Source organism: Myotis myotis, unplaced genomic scaffold, assembly GCF_014108235.1.
Source record: "Myotis myotis isolate mMyoMyo1 unplaced genomic scaffold, mMyoMyo1.p scaffold_m19_p_3, whole genome shotgun sequence".
Lineage (NCBI taxonomy): Eukaryota > Metazoa > Chordata > Mammalia > Chiroptera > Vespertilionidae > Myotis > Myotis myotis.
The window spans coordinates 36,392,703-36,404,811 of NW_023416335.1; the positions used below are offsets into that span (position 1 = coordinate 36,392,703).

At 39.6% G+C, this 12,109-nt stretch overlaps 1 protein-coding gene across 5 annotated transcripts in view; it reads left to right on the top strand.

Moving 5' to 3' along the window:
- Positions 1–12,109, top strand: part of NALCN (sodium leak channel, non-selective) — a 309,491-nt gene that overhangs the window by 183,149 nt on the left and 114,233 nt on the right. For 4 of the 5 annotated variants that reach the window (XM_036300871.1, XM_036300867.1, XM_036300870.1 and 1 more), the window contains one exon: positions 10,316–10,390. The exons of the other annotated variant lie outside the window; for it this stretch is intronic. In XM_036300871.1, the coding sequence (XP_036156764.1) occupies positions 10,316–10,390 (75 nt within the window). The remainder of the gene's footprint in view (positions 1–10,315; positions 10,391–12,109) is intronic. 5 annotated transcript variants of the gene reach the window in all.

The following is a 12,109-nucleotide window of genomic DNA, read 5'->3' on the forward strand; positions in this document are numbered from 1 at the left end:
GTAAGCACAAACCAACCAATAAAACCTGTGATTCAAGGCCTAGTGATACAAGTGATAATGCCGTGAGTACATGCCATTGTTACCTGCTGTGTGATTAATGTCCACATAATGAACACCTGCTTCCCAGTCATTCTGGCTCTATATCATCCGAAATGGTGTTTAAAATATTGACAGTAAAGCAGCCAGACATTGTTTGTGGACCAACATGTAAATCCGTGCATGGAGGTTTCTTTTAGCAAAATACTGCAGAACATTACAACCCAAATGAAAAAAAACAGTCTACATAAATATACAAGCTCTGATTGTTTTTTATCCACACTGGCCAGTGGTGCTGCACAACTGGTGAGTTTCTGATTTAGTCTTCCCAGGGATTGGCATGAACCAAGCAGCAAAAAAAAAAAAAATAATAATAATAATAATAATGTTTCGCTGTTTGTTCTGGCATAAAAAACAACAGGCTATTCAGTTGCTCCCTGGGGGCGCCAATTTTTCAGTGCACAATGAAAATCAAGCTTAAGTGTTTAGCAAATGCATATTCATAACCATTACCTATTATACTTTTAAAATTTCTCTCTCATCTGCCTGGTAGTATTCTGTATTTCTGTCCTGACTACAGTTTGCCGAACGCTTGTGAAATGCATCTTTTTCTTCACTTTTGCCAATGATTTGGGGATTAAGGACTGAGGAAAGACTCTATTTTTTATTCTCAGTGGTTTCCCCTTTATTATTGTTTCAAAGGAAAGCCCTGTGATGTGAATACTGAGAGAGAAAATGTAATTAAGCGTCCATTGTGGATAGTCATTTTGTTACCTTTGAAGTGTTTAAATTAACATAGCAATTTCTTGATTTTGCTTCTGCAGTGGCAGCTTTCTGAGAATAGTCATATTTTTCTGACAAAAATGGGCATTCTAAGGTGTAAATTAAGTAACTTGATTTTATAGAATTCATTTAAAAGTGCATCTGTGTCTAACATTTCCCATTTTACATTGCTCTGATTACATTTGACTTTTTGTTGACCTATATAAAAAATGAGATTGTTTCCAACTACAGCTGGCAAGATGGCTTAGGAGAGCATGATTATAAATGGTAAGAAGGAAAAGAAAAACCCAAGGTTGTGGGTGTTGACTAGATACCAGCTATGCTTCTATTGCATATTAAAAACTATTTTTAAATAGAAATTATTATTAGAGTATATAGTAGAGAAAGGAATAAGATTAAAGGTGACATTTCAGCCAAAGGGCTATCTTTAAGCTATCTAAAAAGGAAAAGAAAGTAATAAAAGTAAACTTTAGAAAAGACGTGAAAAGGGAAAGGTACATAAGGCTGGGATGTAACTATACGTAGGGTTAGGAGAATGCAAAATAGGATATGCAGCTACAGAGACAGAAATCTTCAACCAAGTGAACCCATTGTAGAGAACAACATAGACTGATGAAAAGGGACAGACCCAAAGACTGAGAAACAGCGATCAGGCTATCAATCCCCAGAAGGAAAGTAGGGGAGGGCGGGGGTAAAGGGAAGAGATCAACCGAAGGACTTGTATACATGTATATAAGCCAAACCAATGGACATGGACAACAGGGGGATGGGAGCATGAGTGTGCGGGGCGGGGGGTGGAGGGGTGGGGGAGGGGGAGATTGGGGGTTAGTGGGGGGGATGAGGACACATTTGTAATACCTTAACTAATAATAAAAAAAAATGGTAAAAAAATAAACCACAGCTTTCAGGAGTCCGAATCATGATAACCCAAAAGTGAGTCTGAGGTAAAGTATATTGGACAGAATGGCCATGCCCGAATACACTTGAAGGAAATAATGATACTAGCAATACAACTTCTGTAGTTTATTGAATTTCGCTGAAATGTACTATGGATAAATGCAGGGAAACAAGTTTGTCTATGGTCAACTGTATAAAACTTGAAACACGGTGAATACCTAGTGAACCCTTAGCTCAGGTTAGTCTGGCTTTTTCAGAAGTGTGTAAGGCATGAGAGGAGTAGTTAGAAAAAGAAAAAAGGGAGCCTAAGGACTTAGTGTAGCTGAACACCTATTAAGACTCTGGGTCAGAAGCCATATTGAACCTGGGAAAGCATGCTTTGAAATCTAAGCTAGAAGGTCAACATCCCACCAATATGTTATTGTCATTCCTAAAAATTCTAAGAAGGATCCTTGCCAGGCTTCCAGAGACCTGATATGTGGCCTTTTCCACACTGAATGCATTGCCAACTCTAAAAATACCTTGAGAATGGGCATTATAGTCTGAGGAAAATAAAGAACTAAATACCTGGAAATTTTTAATAGTTATTCTCAACGTTTTCATTGAGATTGGTGATTCATAAGGTTTCAAAAGTGGTCATAAAATACGGAAGTGACCGTATTACATCAGTTGTATATTACGTGGTAGAACAAATACTTTGTGTTGCATATTCATATAATGGAATGTTAGAGACCTGTTAAAAGTGGCAAGTAGCCAATGCATGAATGTATATGTATATATATGAATTTCTTTTTTGAAAGCGTTGCACAAATGAAATACTGCTGTGTTGAAACTATGTACCACTTATGCTTTAACAAAACTCAAGAGGAAATGAAAGGATATATCATTAATCTTTATTCCCATGGAAATTACATCATTAAAAAATAGTCATATAGATTTGGTGCCACATTACAAATTTAAAGATTATATAAACCTAAGTATAAAAAAATAGGGCAGAGTAGGTTGGTTGCATAATTGAGAACTGACAAAGTGTAAAGGTATTTAATGCAAATGATGAAGCTCTTTGATTCAACGTGGCAAGTTCCTGTAAAATTTCTTTATAATATTAATAACATTTTAATATAAACCTGTGAGTCACACTTAAATGGCTATGGGAAACCCTTTGGCACTTGTAAGTAGTTAAACATTGAAAATAAGATTCAGACGTCAATGTAATGGGTCCAGATTATTAATGAGCATTAACTCAGCTTTGTATAAAACCAGAACAAACAAATGAAACAAACAAACAGGAACTGAGCAATGGTTGTTGCTTTCAGAAAAAGGATTCACCCTCCACTCCCAGGACTTTCAATACCATGCATTGGGAAGTGGCAGACCCACTCTAGCCAGCACCCTCAGTCCCATTCCACACAGCACTGGGTTTGTAGGAAAACAATATGTCTCATTGACAGTGTAAATTAAAAGTGATGGAACCCAAGCTGCCACCCTCTCTTCATTTCTATTTATGTATCACAGTGGCTACTGCCATCCTATTAGAGTCTGAGAAAAGAACCACAAAGTAATTCTCACCTCCTCAGGATCAGCTGCAGACCCAGCCTGCCTCCCCTACATCATCTATCTCTATTCCAAAGAGAGTCAAAGGCAGACTTGGGTCACCTCTGACCCTGAGTGCCAAGGTGTCACCTTATCACAGTGCCCTTCAATTAGGAACAGGGCTACAAGGATCAAGCCAAAAGTTCTTGTGCAAATAGTTTCAGGAAGAAACTCAAGCTCCACATATATTTTTAAATAGTTTCTGGTTTTGCCTTCACATTGTCATGTTAATTAAACAGTGATGCCTAAACATTGCAGGATATTTGTTGAATGAACTTGGGCTGAAGGATAGTTTCAAGCAAACTATAAACTTTCTCTTATATAATACTTCAAGTTAGTGCCAGCACCTTTCCCAACAGCTTGTCTCAATTCTGTAAGCATGCGGCTTTCAAGCCTCTGCAGCATTTTCGCTAACAAAACCAAAGCCTTTCCTTTTTGAGTCTTGCCTTCGCTCTACCATGAACATCAAACTTTTATCTGCATGACAAGGAGAAAGTGCAGCTAGCATCCTACATCTGTCTCTCTATCCTGCTATGAGGGAGCTATTTTTTCTTCTCTTCAAGAAGAATGTGCAAAATGTACTTTAAAAATAAATAAATAGCCCAGCCAGTGTGGCTCAATGGTTGAGCATTGACATATGAACCTGGAGGTCACAGTTCAATTTCCTGTCAGGGCATATGACTGAGTTGTGGACTCAATCCCCAGTGAGGTACATGCAGGAGGCAGCCAATCATGATTTTCTCTTATCACTGATGTTTCTATCTCTCTCTCCCTCTCCCTTCCTCACTGAAATCAACAAAAATATATTTATAAATAAACAAATAAACAAATGAAATGTTATATATCTAATAACCTTTGTTAAACTACACTTTACACTGCCTCATTACCATTTCAGTAATCCAGTTTAAAACAACTACATTACATGCATTTTTTTAAAAAAGCAACCACAACATCTGAAAGAAAAAAATTCGCAGAAGAAGAAACGAATGTCATCACTTTGTGATTGTTACACTAGCTCCCTCTCCCACCTCTCCAGCCTCCCCCAGCCTCCTCCCTGACAGCTACGCTCTGGCTGTTCTTAGCTGCTCACCAGGCCCTTAATTAGCCACATGCTCCCAAAGCCCTGACTTTGCTCATCTCACCTAGCAAGCCTTCCTCACAATTCTCTTAATGCCGAAATTATCCTTCTCCTTGGTATGTTGTTGTCTTGGTAATACAGGGTTGGACTCAGTGCCTCACAATCTTAAATGAGTAGTGTTCAGAAGATGCACCTGACCCATTTGTCCAGATGAGCTCTCAGAAATCTAAATGCTCAGATGGCACGGCACAGAAATAAATGTGTGATACTCTGCTTGGGTTTCATTTCTGTTGGTCGGTCTTCACAGTTGTGTGGACCCCCTCGGAACCCCCACTCCAATCTTACTTCACACTCCTACTTTCTGAGAGGAAAGGAGAATGTTTTCTGGGATGGAGCATGAAGGAGGCAGAAATCTCTGGAAAGAGGCAGTGAGGTAAAGTGTGTTTTGGTGGTAGGGTGACATGCCACACTCAAGGGCAACAACCTGGGTGTGCTTTGACATTCAAGATTTGTCTTGTACCCACTTCTTGTCTGAACTTGGGGGGAAATAGCCTCGCTGGGGGACCCACATAGACAAGGGGGAGCCTGGACAGAGTTAGGTAGCTGCCCAAGAGGTCTAGGTAGAGAGAGGACCTAAAAGATCCCCTAAGAACAAGTCTCCCATACTTCCTTCCTGGAATGGTAGAACTTCCAAACTTCCTTGGGAGTGGAGAGTCAGTATATAAGAACAACACCATTGAAGGAACTACGGCCCAAGCCAGAAACCAGATGGGTTGAGTGGTGGCCCCCAAAAGATATGCCCATGTCCTAACTGCAGAACCTTTGATTGTGACCTTATTTGGAAAAATGGTCTTTACAGATGTAATTAAGTTAAGTGTCTTAAGATTACATCATCCTGGATTATCCAGGTGAGCCCTAAATCCAATGACAAGTGTCCTTATAAGAGATATATACCAGGTAAGCACAAGATATAGGGAGAAAGAGAAGGCCACATTAAGACAGGGGCAGAGATTGGCGTGATGCAGCCATAAGCCAAGGACACCTGGAGCCACCAGAAGCTGGAAGAGGTCAAGAAGGATCCTCCCCTGCAGCCTTTGCAGGGAGCACATCCAGCTGACAACTTGATTATGGACTTCTGGCCTCCAGAACTGTCAAAGAATATGTTGTTTCAGGCCACCAAGCTTGTGCAATTTGTTACTGGAGCCTGAGGAAACTAAAACTAACACGGAGTGTCACTAAGAATCAGAGATCTTAGCAAGGGCTGTAGGAGCTGAGGTAGTGACTAATTCAGCAGCGAGAAAGCCCAGAGTCCCCAAAACAAGCGCCATGGCTTCCCCTGAAGTGTGACAGAGGAAAGGCCACATGGCCACAGCAGACCAGGTGCTGATGACAATCACATCCTTGACTTTAAATCAACCCTAGATAGAAAAGGAGCATTTATTCCAATGTAACTGAGTTTTACAGGACAAAATGGGATCTAGCAAGATTCCGTTTTCAGCTCTCGGTGCAAATGGAGGGCTTATGGACTAAATTAAGTTCATTTGTAGAAATAGCAAGAAAATTATTTTAGTTTCCAATATCTATGTTTATGTCCACATATTTTTATATGGGCTATACCATACACCAGTATTGCTGGTGAGAGTTAAGTGAAAATACAGTAGCTGCAATTTGTTGAGCCACATAGCTTGTGGCTGGTAGAGCCTATCTGCTAACCGAGGTCCCCAACCACAATGCTCTTTTCTACCAGGCTTCCAGCCTACGTCCACTTAATTCAATTGTGAACTTCATCATGGTGAGTGTAATATTACGTTTATTTTCCTGGCCAGGCAATGTCTGGCACATCAGTGGAGTCCAATCAAATGCCTGTAGAATTTAATCAAATAGCCTAACCGCACTGTCCTTAAGTAGCCTGCCATCTGTCTAGTGTTGGGGAAATAATTAAAAATAAAATCTGCTAATCCGGAAAATCTCTCCACCTAAGCAGATGAGAAAGAAAACATTTCTATTATTGGATGAGCACTAAACCAGGCTGCTATGGGCATCACAGGCAACCCGCTAAGAGATTGCAAAGACAGAAAGTAACTCACCCTTTTATACATATCCGCACATTACATCCATGTTCTCAAGATGGAAACAACAGTCCTCAAGTAAAAAGACTGCAGAACCATTTGTCAAATACAGTTCTCTGTAAATTCCCCCCGGTAATTGGGGTGGTCATCTGTGGTAGCTAATTGCCTTTATCCAAAGGAAAAATCCAACTTCTCCATGACAAGTTGGGTAGTTTTGTAAGAGGTGGGGCCAAGTAACTAAATTACACACCCCCTAGGGGTGCTATTCCTGGGTTGTAAAACAGAAGAAGCTTTTTTAGAACTTTAAAAAAGATTTGTATACATCTCCAAGAGACAGGGGAAGAATTTACAAGGACAAAGGTTTCTAAGGAAGTGCTCTGAAAGGGGAGGCAGTTGCTTTCCCTTTTTTCATCAGGGAATTTTTTAGATTTTTTTTTTTTTTGTCCTTTCACTGGAAAGATAGGAAAATTGGTTAAATTAGAACACAGAGTCTGCCCAAGTGCCAATGAGTGATAGAAGTGGTGTGAGACAGTCATACTCCCAAAAGACCTTGAGGTGGACATCTCTGAATCTTGGGCGAGGTTAGCAAGAAAGGTAGACTCCTCCTCTGCTGTTACTTGTCATGATAACATCAAGATAAACATCAAGGTCATGGGAAGGGAGCTAAACTTGGAGTGAACTATATAATGTCCAGTTTAGAGTATAATGGCTGGTTTAGAGTAAGCCTGAATGTATCTGTGCCCAGATGCCCATAGTGTGGCAGACATGGGAAGATCAGTAAAAATCTATTCTGTATCTTCTTTAAGTTCTGGTAAATCCCAAAGGACATGCGATGAAAAGGAAGGGTACTGGTCCCTGTCCCAAGCCAAGCATATCCTTTCAAAATGTAATAATGTTTTAGAGGGTTCTTTTTCCTTGTTATATTTTCACTAGAGGCCCGGTGCACAAAAATTTGTGCACTTGGGGTGGGGGAGTACCTCAGCCCAGCCTGTGCCCTCTTGCAGTCTGGGACCCCTCGGGGGATGACCACCTGCTGGCTTAGGCCCGCTCCCCGTGGCATTGGGACTAAGCTGGCAATCAGACATCCCTCTGGTAACCCAGGAGCCCTCGGGGGATGTCCACTTTCCAGTGGGGAGCAGGCCTAAGCTGCAGTCCAACATCCTTAGCGCTGCTGAGGAGGTGGGAGTGGCTCCCACCACCACCGCTGTATTGGCAGCCGCCAGCCTGGCTTGTAGCTGAGCAGAGCTCCCCCTCTGGGTGTACACTGACCACCAGAGGGCAGCTCCTGCATTGAGCGTCTGCCCCCTGGTGGGCAGTGTGTGTCATAGTGACCAGTCATTCCCAGTCTTTCTGCTGTTAGGGTCAGTTTGCATATTACCCTTTTATTATATAGGATAGAGGCCTGGTGCATGGGTGGGGGCCGGCTGGTTTGCCCTTCAGGGTTGGGGTCCCCACTGGAGTGCCAGTGGGGTGCCTGGCCATCCTGGGTGAGGGGCTGATGGCAGTTTGCAGTTGGTCACACCCCTTTAGGTGGAGGTCCCCACTGGGGTGCCTGGCCAGCCTGGGTGAGAGGCTGATGACTGTTTTCAGGCTGGCCACACACCCTTTAGGGTGGGGTGTTCCCACTGGGATGCCTGGTCAGTCTGTGTGCGGGGCTGAGGGCCATTTTCAGGCTGGCCAAGCCTCCCCGGGAACGGAAGCTCCCAGCCTCTCCTTTTTTTCTTTATTCCTTTTTTTCTGGGCTTTATTTACCTTCTATAATTGAAACTTTGTAGCCTGGAGTGGAGCTCAGAGCTGGCCAGGGCTTGGCTTCCTCCATCACCAGGGGCAACCCAAGGCTCCAGCTCCGTGGCCACGGCTGGCTGAAAGCAGGTATCTGGGGTTTATTTACCTTCTATAATTGAAACTTTGTTGCTTTGAGTGGAGCTTAGAGCTGCTGCGACCTGTGAGAAGCTTGGCTTCCTCCATCATTGAGGCAACCAAGCCTCCTGCTTGCTCCAGCTCCATGGCTGCCGGCCGCCATCTTGGTTGGGTTAATTTGTGTATAGCCACTCTGATTGGCTGGTGGGCATGGCATAAGGCGTAGCGAAGGTATGGTCAATTTGCATGTTTGTCTTTTATTAGTGTAGATTAAACTTGGAAAAGAGCTAGTCATTAACTTATACATAATAACCTCTATGATACTTAAAAATCATGATAACTAAGTTGCCTTAACTTCTTACCTTCATGCTTAACTGTCTAATATTAATAAATGGAGCCTTGGCCACTGTGGTGCAGGCTCAATTCCAGGTCAAGGGCCCATACTTGGATTATAGGTTCCATCCCCAGCCTGGTCAGGATGAATTTGGGAGACAACCAATCAATGTGTCTCTCTCACATCAATATTTCTCTATCTCTCTCTGTCCCTCTCTCTCTCTCCCCCCTCCTCCCTTCTACTCTCTCTAAAAGTCAATGAAAAATATATCCTTCAGTGAGAATTAACAAACAAACAAACAAACAAAAACATATGTGGAAATAATTTGTTAAGAGGGAAATTGAAAGGAAGAATATAAATTAGGAATAAAAAAGATTATCAAATGAATGTGGAATTTTAGAAGTCCAAGTTGAAAAAGGACTAGAAATTAAAATATTTTTTAAATTGTGCATTTTTGTTGTTTTCTTTCTTTTACCTTATTTACCCATTCCAAAAGAAGTATATGCCTTTTTTTAAATTTGGAAAATATGATGTAATATAAAGAAAAGGGAAAAAATCACTTTTCACAAAGGCATCTCTAAAGAACATCTCTAAAGAACCTTCTAGCCTTTTCTCTATTTCTTTTTGTACATGGTTGTACTTCCACCATATATACGCTTACCTAGTATTGTAGTGTAAGCATTTTTTAAACACTAATAAAAATTTATGAGTGCATTAGTTGTCTATTGCTATATAACAAATCATGAACAACTTAAGAGCTTCCATCACAATACACATTTATTATCTCATGCAGTTTCTGCAGGCCAGGAATCTGAGACAGGTTTAGCTGGTGTTTCTAATTCTGAGTGTCAGTTGAGTTCCTAGTCCAGATGTTGGCTGGGCCTGCAGGCTTCAGTGAGGCTGGAGTACCCACTTCTAAGATGAGTCACTTGTGGCTGTAGGCAAGAAGCCTCAGCTCATCACCACATGGGCCTCTCCATAGGGCCCCTTAAGTGTCTTCATGACACAGCACTTGGCTTCTACCAGAGTGGGTGAGAGAGAGAGCAAGGTAAAACCCACAATGTCTCTTATCACAAACGCTCATTTCCATTTCCTGTTGCTTACACATACCAGCCGTATTCATCGTGATGGGGACTCACAAGCGTGTGACAACAAAGACTCACAAAAGTGTGAACACCAGGGAGACTTCTGCAAGACTAGCTACCACAATGAAAATCTTTAATGGCTGCATGAATCCTATGATAGAGATCTCTATTAATTGTATTGACTGTTTATGTAAGGTTAGATATTATTTCCAATATTTCATTTTTATAAACAACTCTATCAAGCACTCTTGCAAATAAAAATGCCATGAGTACTTCAGATTATTTTCTTTGTATATGGTCTCAGAAGTGGGATCATTGAGTTATAAAAAAAACCTTTTATTTAATTTCCATTTTAAATCGGCTTCATAAGCAAATTAATATTTATATTGCTTATTTCCTTTAATGTATTTGGGATAAATTCTTTAAAATACCTATGCAGTGATTCACAACTACATGTTTATTTTCATTTAATGCATTCTAAATGGTGTATATTTTAGGCAGATATTTTATATCATATATAGATAATATTTTGATACTTATAGCATGTGGGTTTTTTCATTGTTATTTAACCATTTTATAGATCCTCCTGAGTTTGTTTGTTGCTGTTATTTTGGACAACTTAGAACTTGATGAAGATCTAAAGAAGCTTAAACAAGTAAGTAATATATGGGGGAATCTTAAAACATGTGCTTACAGGTAATATTAAAGCAGTTCAAACTTCAAAGTAAAAATATAGATTTTGAATAATTACAGCAGTCTAAGTTGGCAAGAATATTTTTAATTTTATTTGTTATCAGCAAAGGAAATTTTCTATTGCTCTATAATTATCCTAGGAACATTTTTACATTATTATTATGAGTAAGGGTAAGATTGATATAGTGTAGTAAATTGGACTTGAAGACTATTCTCCTTCTGCCATTAGATGAAGGTTGTCTGAAAATGAAATGTGTCAAAGCCAAGTTGCCTTTTTGCATAATTATATGTGATACTCTTGATCATCATAAAAATATTAAACATCAACTTGCCTTGCCTATAGATACTAAAAGAGGATTTAGTCTGGGTACCCATGGTGATTATAAAAAATGGAATGAATAAATGATCAACTGTGCCCAGTTAAGTATGAAACAGATTGGATGTTATGGCAATGAAAATTATATCCCCAAAAAATGAAAATGAAAATGTATGAAGGTTATGTTATTGACGGCAGAAAGAGTATAGGTATGATCAACCATTCTCATAGTTTCTGTTACATGGAGGATACTTTGCTTGAATATCTGGCTCTATGAAAGACCCTTTCAGAAGGAGAGTGGGTGTGAGAGAAGGACACTGGAACAGATATTCTTGCATTATCCTCCCCAACACTGCAAGAATTATAGAGATGCTACCAAAGAGTACCAAGTCTCTAAAACAAATCCTATCTAGATCTAGGAGGCCCTCCACCATCAGAATTTTCAAATTGCATCTGAGTTGTCTATTTTTAACAAAGCAGAGACATAATCTATTTAAATTGTGTTGTTGCCATTTTTATATCTGAAAGTTACATTAAGGCATTTCATCTTACAACTCTTCTTTACATCTCCAAAGCCTATGTTTTAACTAAGGGTTGTCAATAAAGAAAAAAATGGATGTAAAGATGCCCATTTAAATAAACTATATGGCGCTTTGCTTTGAGTATATATCATTTGTTTTATCAAAGTATCACTGATATCTAGTAAGTTTTATTTAATCATTCACTAGGTATTAGTGATACTTTGTTTTTCTGGAAATTCTATACTTCAAAGTTGATTATCCAATTGTGCTAGTCTACAATTTGGAGTATATTCTTTGAATATTTAGATATATTTGAGCATTGGAAATCCAAATCATAAGTAAAATACCAAAATCTAATTGTATTAGTACTTTTCACACTGTTTTTAGCCGTAATTGGACTGAAATTACATTTCTATTAAATTCATCTATTAATTTTATACTTGACTAGTAGCCCAGTGCATGAAATTCGTGCACATTGAAAGGGAATTAATTAGAGGAATGTAATTTGGACTAACTAATATCAATAATATGTGAGTGTGAGGCAGTCAACATTTCTGAATTCATTGACATGAATTTTAGCTATTACTTTGTCAAATAAATGGAATTTACAGATATAATTTAAAAGAGCATTCAGATTAATATTAAAAACTCCGGCTACCAAGTTAGGTCTGTTTCAACTTTTTGCCAGCATTGTAAATTGTTTGCAATATCTGCCCATTTGGAGTTGCATGTCATGGTTATGAATAAATTGGGCTTGCCATACCTCATTACAATTGCCATAGCATCCTGATATCGCTGCTGCATATTTCTGGGACTACCCTGAAAAGGTGATGGAAGTATTATC